The sequence below is a fragment of the Scleropages formosus genome, chromosome 21 (assembly GCF_900964775.1).
Source record: "Scleropages formosus chromosome 21, fSclFor1.1, whole genome shotgun sequence".
In the NCBI taxonomy this organism is placed as follows: Eukaryota; Metazoa; Chordata; class Actinopteri; order Osteoglossiformes; family Osteoglossidae; genus Scleropages; species Scleropages formosus.
The window spans coordinates 6,392,490-6,413,306 of NC_041826.1; the positions used below are offsets into that span (position 1 = coordinate 6,392,490).

The 20,817-nt window shown below is 41.8% G+C and overlaps 1 protein-coding gene across 1 annotated transcript; it reads left to right on the top strand.

Moving 5' to 3' along the window:
* Positions 1-4,000: 4,000 nt before the first annotated feature.
* Positions 4,001-19,896, top strand: ctdsp1 (CTD (carboxy-terminal domain, RNA polymerase II, polypeptide A) small phosphatase 1). The gene is made up of 7 exons (XM_018735433.1): positions 4,001-4,373; positions 12,158-12,312; positions 15,044-15,145; positions 16,469-16,525; positions 17,277-17,369; positions 17,502-17,687; positions 18,689-19,896. The coding sequence occupies exons 1-7, from the start codon at positions 4,298-4,300 to the stop codon at positions 18,815-18,817; spliced, it is 798 nt and encodes a 265-aa protein (XP_018590949.1). The 5' UTR covers positions 4,001-4,297; the 3' UTR covers positions 18,818-19,896.
* Positions 19,897-20,817: the final 921 nt, after the last annotated feature.

Sequence of the window (20,817 nt, forward strand, 5' to 3'; positions counted from 1 at the left end):
CACTTGGTATTTTGTGGCCACAGAAATGGGTGTGTGTCGTTCTTTACCGTGTTGCACAGTAGATATCAATGGCATGTGATAAAACTTTAAAAGTTTGACAACATATGCAGGTGGATTATTTTATAAATAATACTTTACATGCGTGAAACTGTAACAAATGCAGTTAGATTAGGTTGGCATAAGGGAGTGAGCTTCTGTAAGTAAATAATAAAAACAACAAATTTTTTGTAAGAAATATTAAATAATATTTAATCATAAAGAATAATGGCTGCCAAAATAAACTAATTAGGCATTTAAATTGCTTGATATAAAGACATAAATAAGATACTGAATTGGGATAAGGTTTCAGATGTGTCATAATCTTAATAAATGCTGGAATGTCTAGGTGAGACAGTATTTGTCACTGAAATGACAATTTGAGGATGGATTAATTCGATTACTTACAGTAATTGTATAAATTCAGGATTCACCTACCATCCCTTCTGAAAGAAAACATTTACATCTATTCATTTAGCAGACGCTTTTGTCCAAAGTGACATACATCTCAGCAAAAGTACAGTTTATACATTACATTGAGAGAAGTAATGCGGTCATTGTACCGGTCTGTTGTGGTGAAGAAGGAGCTGAGTCGTAAGGCGAAGCTCTCAATTTACCGGTCGATCTACGTTCCTACCCTCACCTATGGTCATCTGGATCATGACCGAAAGAATGAGATCGTGGATACAAGTGGCAGAAATGAGTTTCCTCCGCAGAGTGGCTGGGCGCACCCTTAGGGATAGGGTGAGGAGCTCAGTCACCCGGGAGGAGCTCGGAGTAGAGCCCCTCCTCCTCCTCATCGAGAGGAGCCAGTTGAGGTGGCTCGGGCATCTGTTCCGGATGCCTCCTGGACGCCTCCCTAGGGAGGTGTTCCGGGCTTGTCCCACTGGGAGGAGGCCTCGGGGCAGACCCAGGACACGTTGGAGAGACTATGTCTCCCGGCTGGCCTGGGAACGCCTTGGGGTTCCCCCAGAGGAGCTGGAGGAGGTTTGCGGGGAGAAGGAAGTCTGGGGGGCTCTGCTTAGACTACTGCCTCCGTGACCCAGTCCCGGATAAGCGGAGGAAGATGGATGGATGGATGGACATTGAGAGGAGACATAGCTGCAGACAAGAAAGTCTCAAGAAAACCTAGTTTGTTACCTACCACTTGCTCCACCGAGGTTCATCATTCAAGTAGGTGCATAACCACAGGATAGACAAATCTTGATACTCTCCTACCAAATTTTTTTTTCTTTTTTTTATAATATTATAAGATACACAAGCAAACAAAAACAATGCCGGAGTAGTGGCTGAATAAAGGCTTTATTTATTAACATACTTATGTATCTATATACTTAAGTATACTTATAAACATGCTTATATATCTATGTACAGTGTATATAGATAGATAGATAGATACTGTTTTGGACTACTGGTAACTCCAAATTTCCCTTGGTGTGTGTAGACACTGTGTGAAGGAGGGATCCAGAATTTCCCCTGAACCATGTGCTGCCATGGATTGATTTCAAATTCTGTCTAGATGACTATGTATTAATGTATTAAATGTATGTGAATATGGCAGGAATCACCTTGTAGGAAAAATTCATATATAGCAGCGCGGATGTAACATCGGTCGTCAGGTTTCCACGTGGGATCCATATACACATGTCCATATGGAGTAATGATGGGCTCACAATGGCACACACACACACACACACACACACACACACACACACACACAAGCATAGTGCTCCCATGTGCAAACTAGGCTATTGTCTGGGCTACAGTGCCATCCATCTTCAACTGTTAAAAGTCAGACTCTGGGTACTTCACTACCAACTTCAGCTCTGAATTATATGGATATTTGGACAATCTGGTCCAGTAAAGATGCAGTGCTTTCTCATTTTCAGGATGACCAAAGCCATGATTTCAAATGTTTTATGTGGTGTTGTGAATACACTACTTGAACAGTTTATACTCTTTTTTTTTAGTTGTTTAATCTTCTGTGCAATGTTTCTTCAATCGATACAGCGCGATAGGTTAGACATACTGTAGTAATAACCATTACTAACTAGTTGCGTGGAATGCGTGAACTTTGTGGACTCTCCCTAACCTGCTTTTTCTTTCGGGCGGTTTCAAGGAACCCCTGGCTCTTTGGCAAGGAGAAAAATAGTTCTGAAGAAAGTTTAGCAAAACTTTAACTAAAAGTTGCAGGGAGGCACAGACGCGCAAGTTACTTTTGCCGAGTGGATCGTTTGCATTTAACGTCGAATTTTTTTAACGGAAATGCTAAAACGAGTCGGAAAACATCACTTTCTCGGGAGAGAACGCACAGACTCGGCGCGGTTTAATCGGGGATGGATGTCTTTTAACACTTGTTTGGGTCCTGGACGTTATGCGTGTTAAACGGGCCATGTGCTGCGTCGGAAAGAACTTTTCAATAGTTTACTCAATCAATGTAAATGTACATCATAAATGGGATGCTGCATTCAACATGTCGAACGACTTAACACAGGACATCGGTTTAAATGCGGGCTGTGTGCTTTACACACGAGGAGAGTGGGGCCCACCGCTGGGGGGGTAAACAAACAAACAAACAAACAAACAAATAAAAGCTCACAGTGTGACCTTGTGGAGGAACAGAAACAAAAGAATAAAACATGAGAAACTTTAAGCCTAAAACGCGTTGGAAATGTAAGTGCTGTTACCCCCATTTTCACTATGTGAAAATGAAGCTGTGAGAAACTGCAGACGAAAGGGAGAAATGCGAAGGATGCTCAGTGATCTCGGCGTGACTTAAGTGACGAGGAATAAAGCGTCGGCGCGGAGAGGTGCCCGCCGTCTCCGGTGGGCCCCGGGCCCGTTGGTGCGCCAGAGGAGGCCCTCAATGGTCACATTGTCCAGCTCTTCCTGTCGCCGTCTGCTGCCCGCTTTTTCAGCTGCTTTTTCTCATCCGCAGCAGACCGGCTCCGTGCTCAAATCATCGGGTACTGCAAGCGAAGCACACAGCTGCAATGCTCCAGTCAGCTGGGATCTAACCCAAAACACAACCTCAACCCCAACCCTAAAGTTAATCCAACCCAAATCGTAATGCTAACCCTAACCTAGGGATTGTTTTGGGTCAGAGCAATCGGTCGAGGCTCTGAGGAAACCATTTATCGGCAAAACTACGATTTGGTTAAAATTTATTTAATAATGAATTTTTCTTTGATTTATTTAGTGGATGCTTTTCTCCAAAGTGACTTCCAATGAACACTATGTAGTGTTACCAGCCCACACACCTTATTCACCAGGGTGACTTACACTGCTAGATACACTACTTACAGTGGGTCACTCATCCATACATCAGTGGAACACACTCTCTCTGTCACTCACACACTAATGGGTGAAGAGCATGTTTCTGGAGTGTGGGAGGAAACCAGAGCACCCAAAGACTTACACTGCTAGATACATTACTTACAGTGGGTCACTCATCCATACATCAGTGGAACACACACACACTCTCTGTCACTCACACACTATGCGGGAACCTGAACAGAATGTCCTTGGACTTTTAATTTAATTTGGAAGTTTAATTTAAAACCTTCTCTCTTTTTTCTAATAGTAATAAATAACAATGAAGAATCCCTGAGGGGCTCACTGACTGCTTTCTTTTTCATTAGAACGACATAATTATCCGATGTCTTTACGTCTCAGTGCATTTATTTCCAAGATATTTTAAATATATAACAATGAAATGTGAAAACATGGTAGCCTCCTAGATTATTTTCCTTGCTCAGACATTATAATAACAATTTCCCAGAGTGTCTATAATGCACAACGTGGACGCGTCCATCTGAAAACTTGCGATGTCGCACACGTGTCTCGGAAGAGACTTGGTGTTTTGCTTGTAGTTTCGCTTTAGTCGTTCGCAGTACGCGGACGTTGCCGCTTTAAGAGGGAGGGGGAGCCTTGAAACAGTCAAGTTCCATGTTTGTATCTTGAAATTGAGAGCTGAGCCGAACTCCATGTTGTAAGAAACTTATCCTGAGGAAACTTCTCTTTTATTTTTTATTTTTTTTTTCTTTGAACTTTTTTGAAGTAACTCTGGGAGCACACTGTGCGCGCCTTTACATTTATGCATACATAATGCTCATATGTAACTGATGTGGAGAGCGGAGTGCGATATTTAGACTTAGAGGTGACTACTAGGTGAGGGTCAGCAGCATCTCGGGGGGAGTCGTTCGCATTGCAGTCGCTGCTATAGCCGTGTCCATTCCCGTGTCGCGGAGTTCGCGGGCCCATGGAGCACACGCCCTCGTCGCTCATCACGCAGGTCAGCCGGGATGAGGAGCTGAGCACGCCGCTGCGAGAGAAAGGTGAGCCGCAAAGTTCCCCCTCGGCTTGGCGCGCCTCTTCTGCAACTTCAACTTTGCCTGGTGGCCCAGCAGAAGCAGCAGCCCGACTTGAGTCGTTACACGCAGGAGTCTACTTTTGTAACCGAGGAAAACACTTGGCAAAAAACATGAGTTTTATTTATTTATTTTTTATTTTTTTAAAAAAAATATATATACATATAGCGCGCGAAAGTATTTGTTTTTTGTTTCAAAGCGGGATTTATAAAAGTGTGAGGAGAGCGAAACGCTCGAGTCTGACAGCTACCGCTCGCTGGCTGCCCTCGCAGGCAGAGCCAGATGGAAACGGCCTCCAGGACCCAGGTGTGGGGGGGAAACGCATTTTTTTCTTGAAGGAAAAAAAATGTATTAACTTAATTATGCACTTTTTGCCGAAGTCAGGCCACATTTTCCAGTTTCGTCACGCGTTCATAAACGAAACGGCACAAGTAGTGCGAGTGCGCGCGCGGGCTTCGAGGGGGGAGGGGGCGGAGCCGCGCATCTCGAGACTCGCGCTCTTCGTACGTCTTTAATGCAAATATTTAAACTGTGTTCCTGCCGGACAGGGCGGACTTTTCCTTTCCTTTCTCGGCCTCTGCTGGAAAATCGCTGCCCAAGTGAGCAGTTGTAAGGCTGCGTGTGTGTCTGTCTCGCTTTCTTTAAACGCACACACACTTTTCATGGATGCAGACCTCACCCTGAATGAGCATTTTTTAATGAACATAAATGTTCACTCAATAATGAGAACTGAGTGCTGCGCCAATGACAGTTTACACCTCCAGTCCTTCCTCTCTTCTCTATTCTCTTGTTTTCATGTTGACACGTGCATTTCCAGTACACTTCGACATATCTCAGAAGTGCATATATGATTTTTTTTTTTAATTAACCATCTTTCTGACTGTCACGTATGGGATATGTATAACTGTTCTTCCGAATGTCACTCCAAGAGCGTGAACGGTACTTTGCACACTCAGACATAACCGTAACAGCATCGCGCACGCTTCTAGTGAAGGTGACCGTGGAGTTTCTCTCAGGTCCTCTTTGTGTGTGCGTCCGTCTGTCCCCGTCTCGTCATGCTTTCATTTCGTCGTTTTGTCCTTTAGTCATTTGTCGTTAGTCATGGCTGATCTGTGACTCTCAAAAGCCCGGGACTCCACAGGCGAAAGGGCTGGAGCCCGGAAGAGCCCACCACCACGGCCGAAGAGATGAGCGTTCGGGGCTCCTGCTGTGGTCCGATGGCCTCTTTTTACTGTGGTATTTTGTGTCGGCTCGATACGGCTCGGTGCCGCAGCACAGGAACGCGTTGAAGGTTTGCAAAGCGCCTTACTCGCTTCGAGCATCTCGTGAAACGTCATGGCGTTTATTATTTGGAACTGAGTGACCGAGTCGCTTATCGGTGCTTTATGCTTTGAAAGGATTTGAGGACACGAATGGATTGGCGGTCATTTTCATCAGGCGTATTTAAAAGAATAAACTATTTTGTCACCCAGAGGGAATTGACCATGCTGTATGGCACCTGTCATCACATGTGGCCATATTATGGTTTTAATACTTTGTTGATGTGACTTTTTTTTTTTTTGGGGAGGGTGGTGGTTTCCTGCTGTCCCAGTTTTGCATCCCTTTAGCTTCATTTTAGCTCCATCCTTAAAGTCGTGCGTTTGTTGGAGCGCTCGCGGTGCTGGAATTCATCGTGGAAACCCGGGTGGCTGGTCCACAATGGGCACGAATGTTTGTCATTCCCTGTGAAAAGACGTTTGAGGGAAGTTCCTCACTGTGGTCTCTGGTCTCTCCAGGGACCAAGTGCAGATGCTCACTTTTGCCATGTGCTGCGGTGGAAGTAATGGAAAACATATTTGCCAAAGCTTTTCTTTTTATTTTATTTCTCTAATTCCACCTTTAACTTACTTGGTTTTCGGTATTTTTCTTATTTGTAGAAAGTTATCAGTTTTAAATATTCCTTCAGTGGTGCTGTTTTGCATTTCTTTTCACAGGTTTTTTTTTTTTTCTTTTTCTTTTTAATGTTACGTTGGCTAACATCTTAGATGTTTTAGAAGTCATGTAGAGTCAGTTCATGCTCATTTAGTTGAAGCTTTAAGTTTTTGGGTTTGAACCGGTAACCTTTGGGTCCAAAGGCTGCAGCCCTAAACCACTCTGCCACCTGCTGCCCGAACTCTTTTACACTGTGAAACCTGACCACTGAGTTAAAAACCTTTTGTTTCCTGTTGTCGTTTCAAAATGCCGTGGGTACTTGTGCTTGGCTGTCGGAGGTGAACATCAAGAGATGTTCATATGTGATGCTGAGCAAATCGATGGTGTTTGTTCTTGCCTTCTCAGGACGGAGTTACATAATGTCTGCCTCAATTCATTCACATAAGAAAGAGAAAGCTCAAAAGAATTTATGTGAATAATCTCATTGTTTGTTTTTTGGAAGCCAGAGCCAGGGGCTTGGGTTTTGGGTTTATGTATACCCAAATTAGTATTTCTGCTCATGTAAAAGAGTGGTTTTCATAAGCTGTGGTGCTTTTTCGTAGGTATTTCTAAGCGAGGCACAAGGAGTAGCGGCCAAATGTGGCATAAGTCTTGTGTAAATGCTGTATAAATGTTTTGATGCCAATTGAATTCCTGCCTCGTGCCTTTGTCGTTTCATGGGCTGTGGCCTTCTGTGTATTTTCTCAAAGCTGAAGCAGCGAAAATTACATTCTTTTGTAATTTTCTACGTAGCTTGCTGACAGCACACCGGTGAGAGGTCTTGTAAGCGCTGTCTCTTGAACTGTCTGACAGCACCGTGTTATGACTTTACACCTCTGGAGTAAATGCTGATGATGCCATTGTGTTTGGCAACAAATCTTGGGCCTGATGGAGTCTGATCTGGGCTCGGTGTGTCTTCAGTCCACCTTCAACATCTCGAGTGCGCCTTATGCTCTCGATACGTATCGCGTCATACATACTGTACATGCCTTATGGGCAGCTAGAAACAGGCCAGAAGTGGGCAGATGCAGTTGTTGAACTTTGTCATGACCCTCCCCCCACACCTTGATAACATGTACTACTGGAAAATCTCAGTGGGAGCTGTTCGTGGTGAGTAAATGTTGGTCGTTCGAAACGTGAAGAATACCCAGTTGAGAACATCCGATAAGTATCTTTCTTTTGTTGTGTCCTATGTTACTTGTGCATTTATTCATTTGGAAAGTGCTTTTTATCCAAAGTAACATAGCAGACTGGTACAAAAATTCATTAACAGATGAATAGGTTTAGACACACACGATTATCCATAGAAGCAGGATTCAAATACTTAAAGTACTTGGTACTAAATCTTTTTAGTGTTGTGGGCAAAATAGCCAATTTGGGTATTTTGACTTGAACTCTTTTTCCATCATTACCTTGGTACTTTCAAATGTACAGAGTAGCCAGTGTCTCAGAGCATGAATTTTGTAGCCTGAAAACACTCAGATTTAAGAATGTCTTGTTTCTCAGATTAAACCCCTTAACAGGGCAATGACCACATAATGACTTCAGAAAACTCCATAAATAACTGGTTAATCAGAGCTATACTTTCAGCCTTGCAAGCAAAAGAACCACATTGTGGGGTATCTGTAATATACATGTGCTCTTTTTCCAGGCACAGTTTGTTATTTTTTGGGAGGAAAAAACATCTCATGTTGTTCAGTTCTGTTTGCGTTTGATCCCGACAAATTAAGGACAATTAAAAACGTCCCGAAACATCAAAGAGATTAAATTGGAGATTTGGTCTGGCTGCTCATCCTAGTTTGCCAAGTTGAAAATGAAAATTCATGTTTGCTGCTGACTTCACGTGGAATATGTGAACACTAAATGGTGGTAAAATGTGTATCTTAGTCACAACGTAAGTGTAACAAGAGAACTGCATTTATTTTCATTCTTTAACTGATGCCTTCCTGCAAGGGAGGGGACCTCCAATGTTAGGTTTGTACGCGTCAAGTCCTTTGCTCGAGGGTTCTTCGGTGATGTTTCACCCGCGGTACTCGAGATGACGATTCTAACCACTACGCTACCTGCCTTACGGCTGAGTGATGCATAATTATGTAAATGACTTTATTTTAGCACCCTTTCAAGCTTAGATTGTCTACAGTGGCATTTCCAGTATACTTGGAAACTTTATTTAAAAAAAAAAATCTACATTACTAGAATGTTACTTTGAATTACTTGAGTACAGAAGCAGTGTAATTTGTAATCACTTCGAAAACAGTAATATGGTTTGAACACACTGTTTAATTTTAGTGTTTTGAATGGTATGCCATGAGTTTGAACATGCCTAATAGCAGTGAGGTGTGCAGTGTTGATTCTCATTTGTCATTAACCATTTCCAGTCCAAAGACCCAGAAGGTTTTTTTCATGTCTCCTAGTACAGCAGATATGGAGTTCACTCCCCACACTGTTTGGCCAAACTGCATACATTGGACAGGGCGGAATATTGAAGCAATACGTCACTGTCAGTCAGCAGTACTATGTGTTGACAACCTCCCAACAAATTGGTTGAAATAGTTACCTTGGTAATCTATAGATTGAGTGTCATGAGTTGATCTTGCTCACTTGTGTATCGGTGCTCTTATTGCCCTTGGTCTTGGTTCTAATTGATGGTCATAGTTGTTGCTTGCAGAAGTCAGCCTGCTGAATGGTCCCTGTTGAGGTCTTACTTCCCTCTCTGAGCAATGAAGGGAGAACCTTGTTCCTGTGCCTCATTTGTATAGTTTCTCCCTCTACTTGTCATATCGCTTCCATCAATAATTGGCACTTTGGTGATGTTGCACTGTCAGCCGCAGGTGTCATCTATCGTTGTTTCAGTAAATGCAATATTTACACTTTTGTTGATCAATGACCCTTTCCCTCGTCTTTGGAGTACAGATGCTTAAATGAAACACTTGGCAACTGCTTTTGAACAGTTTGCCTTTGTCACAACAACACTGAAGACGACATACACGCTTGGCTGTGTGTCTGCACGGGGTTTGCATTGCAATTCTGATGTCCAAGATATGAGATGTTGCAGGTTGTGGTTAATCAGGCAACATCTCCTTTGAGTGGCAAGCATTTCTGCCAACCGCAGGTACACCCTTTTTACATACTGTACATAACATATGGGTACCTGTTGTTAAATACTTCATGATGCCTTGTTTTGCAGGTTTGTTGCACTTCGAATGATGTGAAAGGACTTGTTGCGACACTTGCATTAAGCATTGAAAGACGTTTGCTCTTGCAGCTGGGTGTTTGCTGCTAGGTGCACAGCAGCAGGGATGGAAGTGGGGCTTGAACCAGCAACCAGATGTTATGCGGCCACCTTCACCCTTGACTGCACTTGGGCTGATCTTCAGTCATGTGCATTTCAATGGCCGCAGGGTGGAGATGTCTGGGTGGCTCTACGCTGTGAGGCAGGAGCCCAGCTGCCAGCAAAACGTGCGGCTTGTATTGCTGCAAAGTGGTCTCGGACTGGGGTTTTTGGGCTAAGACTCCTGATTTTTGGGTTTTCCTCGTACAGCAGTGTGGAACGTCCCGGAGTTGTTTTCAACTCCACCGTACCTGCCTTGTCGCTTAACGCGTGATCCGGCAATGACGGCAACGCGCAGCCCGAGCGCTAGTCCCTCTGCTCTCTGTCACGTCTAAGCTGCTGTTGCGTCACTCCCTTGCATTTCCTGTTCTTGGCTTGTTCTGGTTTGGCGCTCGGCAGCAAAGGGTTGTGGGCCTAAACTGGCTGCATTCCACGAGAGAGAGAGAGAGAACGCGAGTAGCTGGAGAAAGGAGGCAATGGAACGACTGGGGCCCCTGCTTCTCTTGTTCCGGAGAGTTTGGCTGAGAGCTTCTGAACTCGCTGCCTTTCCTGCTCGCTTCTGCCGCATTGTCTCCAGTTTTTTGCACTTAGCCCTAACTGAGCCTGCACCAGTGTGCTTCATATGCTCTCAATTAGAAACCAAATGGTTGAAAAGTACCCTGAAGCGTTGCTTTGGAAATTACGGGTGTTTACTGCTGACCAAATTTTGTCATTTCAGGATGTTCTGACACTTAGAGTGGCATGTAAAAAAGTGCAGCGCTCTCCTTTCGGTAAACCCTCAGTTGGTTTTAATGTCTTGTGACATTTTAGTCTTGGCAATGATTTTATGCATGGAAATGGTGTCATCGTGGGATTTGGGAAGAAGCTACCGAGTCATGGTACCTCACAAATGTAATTCAATGGACAATTACCCCCATCCTCAATAATTGTTTAGAATCATAGATCATTCTGTCAACTTCTTATTGGTCCTGTATTTTATTAGCTTGTCATGACAAAGTTTGTAAAACCTGAAATTTATTTATTTTTTTTTTGGCACCAGCTCTGTACAGCTGTGCAGCTGAAGCACAAATGTTCTGCATCCTGCTCCTTGGGGTGTATGAGCTCATGATGCTCAGAATTTAGTTTTTATATCTGAATAATACTTGGTGTACTGGTGCTCCAAGGTTTACAGTGTATATTATATATTTTTTCTTTTTTTTAAGTAAAACGAGTGACACCCGTTGGCTCGTGCAGGATCCGTAAATAAGGAAACGATGTCAGTATAATGCAAATTTCTTACTGCCTTATAGTTTTTTTTTTCTTTTTCAGTGGTCTGCTCCAAATCCCATTTTCCTCCATTAGTCCTTATTTTTACTGCGCAGATTCCCATAACGTAAGGTTTTACGGGAACACATCTGTCGCGTTACAGCAGAAAAGAACCATTAAACCACATGCCATGTTGAAGTGCTGCTTGATTTGAAAACATCTGACTGCTTTAATACCGGTTGGTTTTTTTTTTTTTTCCTCCCTGCTAATTTCAGTAATAGCAGTATGTTCATCTTGAACAAATCTATGGTACTTGCAAGGAGTTTCATATTTCCGTAATTGCTGAGTTTCCTGTTTTTCACCCTAATGGTATGTGTTAAATATGTTGCCAGGTTGTAGCTGCGGTTCCAGTGACCAGACTTCAGGTGGAACAACACAGGCCTCTATCTGTCGCGGTGGAGCTCGAGTCGTGCTCATTAGCTCTCAGCCGCTTCACTTAGATCGTCAGAAAGTGCTCTGTCTTCATTAAACAGCAGGAGAACAGGAGCTTTGTGCCCTTCTGTGTCACTCCCGAGTCCGGGTGCACCTCCTTCGCACGCGTTCGCCCCACGTACACGATGTGCTGCCCAGGTTTTAATGAACTGGTGGGCGTCACCAGGTGTGACTTGCTGCACGAAAGGCCCGCGGGTTACTTCCCTCTGTCCCGTCCCAGGGCATGTGTCGCCCCCTTTGACGATAGGCTTCGTCAGCTTTTGAACCAACGCGTTTGCATATGACATCTTGGCAACAAGTGGTGAAATCATTTCCCCTCTTATGGTTGACATACTGCAGTCCTTTGTTATTGAGCTATAATTAGTGGTGCCTTTGAAAGGAAAGTGTTGGAATGAACAGATTTTAGCAGCTGACTTCTATTTAAAGCTTTATAATGACTAATTGTGACTTAAAAGTTCTGCTGTGCTTATCTTAGTTTTACTATAGATGCTACTACCCAAGGTTTTCTGCATTGATGAGAATTGTACCGTTTTATCTTGTTAGGGCATGAACCAACAGTCTGGTTTTTTCAACATACACATGTGCTGCCTTTTGTGTCCTCTGGGTCTGTGTGTGTGTGTGTGTGTGTGTGTGTGTGTGAGATGGCTTCTGTGGTTGACCCCAGGTTTCAGGTGCGTGTGACTTGATAGGACATCTGGTCCTCGGGTGTTAAAACGACCACCTATGCTTGCAGGAGCCCCTGCTCACGTGGCATCGGCGTCGAAGAAGCCTCGCAGTCGAGGCATTTTCCATGGTCTCTTCTGCTGCCTCTGCACGGACGAAGCTGATCAGCTGCCCGTCAACAACAATGCCCCTGTCCTGGTGGAGGAGAATGGAACAGTGTCAAAGGTACAGCTCGTCGTCCCTTGCGCATTCGCCGTTTAATAGTTAGCTTACAGTTGCATCATTGCGACACCGTTTAATGTCATCAGCAAGGAAGCTAAACAGTTTGAGTACGATCTTCCTGTTTACCACACTGTTTAACAAGCGAGGCAGTTTATTTGGTCAACGTATAGTACATCCGTCTTTCAGTACTACACGCTTACAGGTTAAGTTACCTGTTTGTGTGTTACTGCAACTTGTTCTCTCTCTCAGGTCTAGTTAATAGATGATATCGAACTAATATCATTCCAGTTGGGGTGTGAATGCATCATTTTTTTTTGTTCTGATATGATATCTGGGAAGCAGTTTGTCACTAGTCTTAATGCCAGACGAGATATAAATAGGTTAGACGTTCTGAAAAATTTTTGCAGTTCGGTGCGATTGTTGCCCTTCCTCCAAATGGAGACGCAAGTTGTAAAACCACCGGTTTCTGGGTTTGTTTGATGTACTTCGCTTCAGGAACATTTGTCTGTCTGAACACCAAGCTCTTCTGAGTACCCTGTCTGGCTCCAAAACCCAACATGTTAAGGCTTCAACTCAGAAACATGCACACTTTGAACACATGGAGCTCTGAAGATTTTACAGATTTTTATGAACATATCAGAATCTGAGACGTGTATAGTCTGAACATCCGGAAGCGTATGAAGAAGCATGTTCTTTGAACAAATGGAGCTTTCTGAATGAAGAACTCGCTACAAATGTCACTAGTCAGCATAAGACTTTATCACTGCAAGCTGTGTAATCATTGTTAGCTTTGGGTACTTTCAGCAGATTTTCCAACATTAAACATTTCTTGTAGCGTAACTTCAGGACTGTTTTTTTTTTTTTTTTGGAACCACATTTATGGGAACGTTGCCGTCAAGTGCTGGATCTTGTGTCCACTTTGGCATGCTTGAAGGCCTTTTGCTTTCCTTTCTCTGAACGTGAGAGCCTCTGTACACGACTACTGTACTTCAGAATACAGGTCTAAATCATATGTTGATAGTGTCCTTCGGACTGAGATTACAGAATAGACTGCTGAGCTCTTTGAAGATGACAGTTCTTTGAAAAAGAGATGGCCTTCCTGAGGAGTGCACACATCCTAGGCAATGCAAATTTCTCAAGTGTAATGGTGTCTGAACATTAGAAGACTTAAAGATCATCTTCAAATGTGGTGCTGACAGCTACAAACCATATGAATTATTCTTACAGACCTTTAAAACTGTTCACATGGGAACAGCACGAGATAGGAATCAAACCCAAATCTTCAACTATAAAGGCTGTCTCTCCAACATAGCCAGTAGGCCAAGATCTCCTAGTAGGGCTTCCTGGATTACTACAGTACAGTACAAAGAGTGAGTCCTCAGTAACATGTTCTGAGGAATTCATGTGGAAGTTCTATGGTGAATATTGTACAAGTATTTTAAAAATACAGTATGCATGTAGTGCAAAGGGTTTTAGAGGTTTTAGCAAACAACTTCTGTCTGCCCTCACTCGGTTGCCTAGAAAGTATGTTAAGGAGAATTGCTTGTCATTTTTGCTGCTTTTACTGTTTATATTCAGCGTTTGCAACTTTTGCCAGTTTAAAAAAATATTTTTTATACAGTGCTTCTCATAGTGACAACGAAAACCTTGACCAAAGACTAGTATAATACATTATCAATGCATTTATTAAAGCTATAAGTGCTTACTGGCCACAGAGGAAAGGAATAGAAACTCCCAAGTGAAAGTCAAGGAAGGGGGGGGGGGAATATGTGCTGGTCCAAGTGCCAGTGCTCCCATGCCTGAAAATTGTGGATTACATAGGACTTCTAAATAAGTTTACAGGTAGTAATAGCATTGTTGCTGTAAGTTAACTTGATTTCCCAGTTCACCAACATATGTCTCATACCTTGGTAAATATCGTAAATATCTGTACAGATCAAATGGAGAAAGTTCAAAAGGTGGCATTTTATGTAAAACAAGTTGTTTCAGATGACAAGCTTTAATAGATTAGATCTGTTCCATCTTCTTTGGCCGTGCAGTGAACTCTGTTGGTTGCAGACATATTTGGAGTGCACTCTTGCTTTATTCTTCAGTTATTTGGTAATCATTTCCACCCAGTGGTGCATGGTTTCAGTTTAAGGGCCTGAGTCGAAGGAACTTTGCTTTGGAAGGCATTGGCCTCTTTCTTACGTACAGCGGTGGAATCCGAGTCTGCGGCCTGGTCACGTCACTTTGCTCCGTCTCCGGAAAGGCAGCGCTGTACATACAGAGCTTTGTTCTGCCCCCTTGTGAACACTTCTGTTTATTGCAGTTATTCAGCCTTTTTTGTGACCATGCATTGTGTTCAGTTTTGAAAAATTATATATAGAATTTTAGAACAGGACCAGTGCATTTTGCAGTTAAACTTTTATTAGCCTTGCAGTAATTTGGAATGAGGGCAGCTGGGTAGCATAGAGCTGTCGCCTTTGGACCCAAAGGTTGCAGGTTCGAATCCTACCTTCGGCTGTAGTACCCTTGAGCAAGCGATTTACAGTACCTTAAACTGCTCCAATAAAATTACCTAGCTGTGTAAAGAGGTAAATAATTAAGTAGCTTAATGCTGTAAGTCGCACAGGCGAAAAAGCATCAGCTAAGTATGTAAATGTCATTGTGAAATATTTCAAGTGCGTTTCTGTCCTTTCTAAAAAGCAAGACCTTGTAAATACCAGTAACAAAATGTAATTGGTTTTTGTAGGTCCCAGCAAAGCCCTTGCTGCCTCAAATAAAGTCTAAGGATGTGGGGAAAATCTGTGTGGTCATTGACCTGGATGAAACACTAGTTCACAGTTCATTCAAGGTAAGGTTGGCGGAACAGCCGGCTCAGCATGTCTGAATAGGAAGTTCTTGTGTTTAGTTGGGCTGCTGGACGTCTTTGACTGAAAACAAGTGCAATTGTTCACATGCGGTGGAGTCTTAAGATATGTTTTTCTTTCTGCCCCTTACTTATTCCCTCTGTCGTCATTTATTTGATCACTCATTACTTATTCTAGCCCATCCCTACACTTGTTGTACATACGTGTGTTTTTTGTCTGCACTATGAACCATTTGGAACCAAAGCCAGATTCCTTGTATGTGTGTGCATGCTTGGCCAAATAAATCGAATTCTCATGTTTTCTTATGGTATAATTTGTACACTTACACTCATACTGTAGCTATATATATATATATATATATATATATATATATATATATATATATATATATATATATATATTATATATAAAATTTTTTTCTTTAGTTGAAAAAGGTGTATATATCATGAACATTGAGGCAAAAGAGTCTTTAATCTTGAGCAATGTCACAATTTAATATACAGTTTTTTTAAATAGGTAAAATGTTTGGATGCTGCCTTTTGTATAAGGGTGGTGGCTGGGTAACCCCCCCCAATAATGTCTTGAATACAGTAAGGTTTCTGTAGGAACTTCTTTAAATCCCCCCCTCCAAGCACAAATGAACTACCTAGTTGAACAGGACCGTTCATGAGCTGTGTGCTATGTTTATATGGTTTACTTTGTAGTTATGGAACAAGTAAATAGCTTTTTTTGCTCTTTTATCCCTAATGCTGGAATTTGAGCCTGTATTGTTGTAAGTTTTTTTTAAATATATATTTTAATATACAGGAGAGCTTTGGCATGCTAAAATTCTTGATTTTTATAGCTTCTTTGATTAAACATTGTTGCTGTGTGTAAGGTCTGCTTTTTATGGTGTTTTTAATTGAAACAGTAGTATAAAACACCAGCGTGCTTTGCTGGTGATCAAAAACCAGATAAAGCAACTACTGTTTCTTATTGTGGCTTATATGTCATTAATTTATATGCTACTTGTTTTTTGAGTTTGGCATCTTTTTGGTTGTTTCCCAGAACCCATCAGTGCATTAGTTTTGTGGGGCACTAGATGCTATTACACTTCTCACACACTGTACATTCTTCAGGAAGACTTCCATATTTTGGTTTTAACTATGTATGTTTTTTGAAAGCGAATGGTGTTTCTTCCAAAGAGAGGAAAACTGTCTCTTTCACATGCCGATTAAAAAGCCGTTTTTGCGTACTCAGTATGACATGTCACGTTTTGCTTTTGTTTTTTTAAATATTTAAAGATTTTCTCTTCTGTTTTTATTCAGCCTGTGAACAATGCTGATTTTATCATTCCAGTGGAAATAGATGGAACTGTTCATCAGGTAAGTAATACTTTTTCTACAGGTAAATTATGGACTTGAGGACACAGCTGGTTTCTGAATGTTGGGGCTTAGGGTCTCCAAGTGGTGGTCTTTTCCCTTCTTTCCAAAATGAGGGATACCTCCACTTGGACTTCTGTTTTTCCTCCAGCTTCCAGTGATGGCCAGTGGCCTAACAGATTAAGAAACCATTCCAGCGATGCAATCTTCACGCTGCTTCAACCAAGTGACCGAGCCCTTCGCTTTCGCCAGATTCCCCTATAGCGCCACTTGGCAGCGTGTACCACGATGTCTTTTAAGGGCCATCGGAATTTTGGTCATGATCAGAGTACAGAAAGGGGGACTTGTCCTGAGCCTGGGCCTGTTTCAAGTAATCCAGGATAGGCTTGTTTAAGCTGGGAAAGCCTATTCAGGATAACTTGGTTCAGGAGCATGGCTAATAGCTACAGATTTCGAAGGGATTTCACTGTGGCTGTCTAGGTTGTACTGTAAGCTGAACATGTTTTTGCTTTTTCTATATGTTTAAGTGTATACACTAGTGAACCTATACTCTTAGGCATTTGTGTATCTGATCGAAGAGATGTCACAGGCATCCGGGTTTTCTTCCTCTTCTCGGCTTACTTTTGTTCTTGGAAATGAGTTATTAAAGTTTGAATTGAAAAAAAGTTCTGAATTTTCTTCCCTGCAGGACTTCCTGGCAAGAGGATCCAGCAATATTATAACGATAACTCTGCTCATGTTTTCTGTAATATAGGTGTATGTGTTGAAGCGACCACATGTGGATGAGTTTCTAAAACGAATGGGAGAATTGTTTGAGTGCGTGCTGTTCACTGCAAGTCTAGCCAAGGTAAGTCTATACAAAGCACTCTTCCAAGTCTGCAGTAGCACACTAAGCAGCAACCTGTCCCAACTTCTGTTCCCCTTTACTCTACCAAACTGATCGTGGGGACAGTTAGCCTTTCCTTTGTTACTGTGACAGTATGCAGACCCTGTGTCTGATCTTCTGGACAAGTGGGGGGCCTTCCGCTGCCGTTTGTTTCGGGAGTCCTGCGTATTCCACCGTGGCAACTATGTCAAAGACCTGAGCCGCTTGGGCAGAGATCTCAAAAAAGTCATCATCGTGGACAACTCTCCAGCCTCCTACATCTTCCACCCAGACAATGCTGTATGTATGACTCTGGTTCTACTGTCCTACCAAATGATGTGGTCTTTGTGGTGTTCATGGTTGCACTGTGGATATTACAGGCTTCCCTGTTATAACACATGCTCCTTTTATGAGAATTCAGTCGTATGAGCAAATGTAATTTGTACCTTAAAATTCATGTAATGAGCTGTATACTCACTTGTGAGGAGTGCCTTGAGAACAGGAAATTTAATTCAATGTATGAGCATCGGTTACAGGGAGCAAGAACCCACACAAGGCAGCCTTCATACATCTAGTTCATTTTGTAGCTGTGGGTGTCTGGGCGTCTCTCAGAAAGCTGGTCTGTATGTCATCTAAAATAATAGTGACATCTAAAATAGTTATTTTAAAGTGTTAAAAGCTGGGAAAGCCTAGCCTTACTTTTGAATTGAAGTAAAGAATTTGCTTGAAAGGCCATGTGATGAGTGACTGTGTTTGTGACTTGATTCATTGTTCATTTATTGGAAATGGTTTTTTTTTTTTTTTTTTTTTTTTTTTTTAAATGAAGAGCTGCAACCCATGTAAATCTAATGAGAACATGAAGGCTTCACACAGACTGAGATTAGTTTCGATGTACAGGAAAAAACAAACAAGAAAAGTTAAAGGAGGGCCAGTAGATGGGAACTGGGAGTAGAAAAGAGGTCCATGCAGTTATGAACAATTTTGAACATACAGGTCTTAAGCCTGCATGGGAAGGTGTCCAGAGTAGTACTGATACTGGGAGTTGGATTTAACTTTTACACATGGAGGCAAAGCATTTTTTAGCGTTTAATGGTAAATGTTTATTCAAATTAATTTTTTTTTTGACCATGTCTCTCGGAACATGCTATGCTCCTCCTGCGAGGGACACCTGTGTTAATGCATAAGCAAATAAACAGGCAAATTGGAAAAGGGTTTTTCACATTTAAAACGGTATGTTTGAATTGTGTGGGGTTTTTTTTTTTGCCTAACAGTTTGTTTCAATCCCCTCTTTGTGCATTCAGGTCCCTGTAGCTTCCTGGTTTGATGACATGTCTGACACAGAGCTGCTTGACCTCATCCCGTTCTTTGAGAGACTGAGTAAAGTGGATGACGTGTACACGGTTCTCAAGCAGCATAGGACAGTAAGCTAACTCAGTCATGAAGGGGTTTTCCACTGATGGTGAGCCAGTGGAGCAAGCATTCATGCTGCATCCCAATGAGACTGGCTGCTGCCCTTGTCCTCAACACCTACCCAGAATTCCAATCATGAGAACAGTGGCCAATGGAACTTGTGGAAGTGCAGCCGGCAGTTTGGAAGGGCGCTGTGAAGAACTTCTATATTACAAAAATTTGTATATATATCATTTTTAACACTTGAATATGTGTTATTCTTTTTTCTATTTTTTATTTTTAAGGCAAGGTTGAGGGGGATGGACCTGTTTTGGAGGGAGTAGTGCTCTTAACTGGGATTAGAATTTTTTTTGTTACCAATAGTGAGACTGTTCTATCACTTTTTTGTGCTCATGTCTTGGACTGAGCCCTGTTCATTCCTGCTTTCTAATCGGCTGCCCCCAGACACTGAGTTTGGACACAAACAAATGGCAATCATTCAGAATAGCTTAGAGTAAACTATTTTTAACCCCATTTGTTATGATATGGAATGGATATTTTAATGACATAATCCTGTTGAATTTACCAAGTAACATGATCTATGCCAAAGCACTGTAGTAAGCTTTGAATAATTTGACTACTCTGTATATTAGCTATCTTAAGTACAATTCGGGAGTAATTTAAAGGTTGTTCTATCAATTTCTGCATGAACTGTTTTGCATATATGATGACAACTCTACTCTTTTTCTTGTCCTTGTTACTATCCCTAAATTGCTGAAACTTCAAAATAATTTTCCCTCTCGTTGTATGTTGTCTTAAAACTATGTGATTTGTTTTAGTGTGTGACTCATTGTTGAGCTGAGGTAGCACAAGAGACGAAACGACTCTTGAAACAGTAGTCAGGGTGCCTTAATAGTGGGATCTCCAGCTTTTGTTGGATGTAACCTTCATGTACTTGATTGAGCTCTTTGGCTCTTAAGGATTGTCTACTCAGCTTCCTACTTTTGTCTCTTGGATAGACCCCAAAGTGCCAATTCATATGGATTTATTTTTATACTAATGTTAGGTTGGAAAATGAACAGGTGGACTTGGCCATTAAAGTTTTTATTTTTGTCTATTTTTTTTAAATAGAATATATGTTAACAAATGGTGCCTTTGTTCTTTACATGCAGTCTGAGTACTGTGCCGAGAAGGGGGGATCGACATAAAGCTAAGAGGGTAGTGTGTAGTATGTGTGAGAATGACACACGGTCTTGATAAGCACAACGTCTTTCTCCTCATCTTTCTCCACTAATTATATAAATGTATGCACATTTCTATTGCAATGTGTTATAATTGGTGGATGACAAATAACCAAGGTTTTGATGTTTGGGCTTTTCCACCTGTTTCACCGGTAAATCGGTACTTGCAAATCAAGTATTTATGTATTCCACTCCTGTTATAGTTCATTTAGTGCAATTAAAGAATTTTAAATTTCATATTATTGGTAGGGATAGTAGACAAGTTCTGCTATAAAATGCCTCTTCCACTGTTGGCTGATGATCTGGTTTGCAAGTCACTTTTCCACATGATGCCAAGTAGGTTTGTTGAAGCTGCTTTGACTGTACCACTGCAAATGGTATGAGCAAGCGCTCTTCTCTACTGTTCTGCAGTTTAGAATTTTTCTTGTATACAACTGGACTTTTGATCCACTTGACCATTAAGAAAAATGAAAGCCCATCCTTGATCCTGTGTGGAGATGGGAAAAACAAGGAGGGCCCCGCTTATGTATTTTTCAAAGTATTATCAAGCAATAAGTTTTTCATCACTTTGTGACCAGAAGTCAATGATGACATATGTGATGGTTCACAAAAGAACTGCACATTAAAGTATGAAAGGTTAGCCAAGTGATTTTAATCTTGGTCATGGATTATCCATGGTAATCAAGTACTGTACAGTATCCCTAAGATTTAATAAAATACATCAGTAACCTTAACTGTGGCATGGTCCATCAAAATTAGTAATATACCAAGAAAAAAACATATCAGTATTACAGAACATA

What these genes read in the sequence shown, in the direction of transcription:
- ctdsp1 (XM_018735433.1), top strand. Translation starts at nt 4,298, where the DNA reads ATGGAGCACACGCCCTCGTCGCTCATCACGCAGGTCAGCCGGGATGAG. An exon ending in TAGATGGAACTGTTCATCAG is followed by an intron (nt 16,526 to 17,276) that starts GTAAGTAATACT and finishes TCTGTAATATAG; the next exon opens with GTGTATGTGTTGAAGCGACC. An exon ending in TCACTGCAAGTCTAGCCAAG is followed by an intron (nt 17,370 to 17,501) that starts GTAAGTCTATAC and finishes TTACTGTGACAG; the next exon opens with TATGCAGACCCTGTGTCTGA.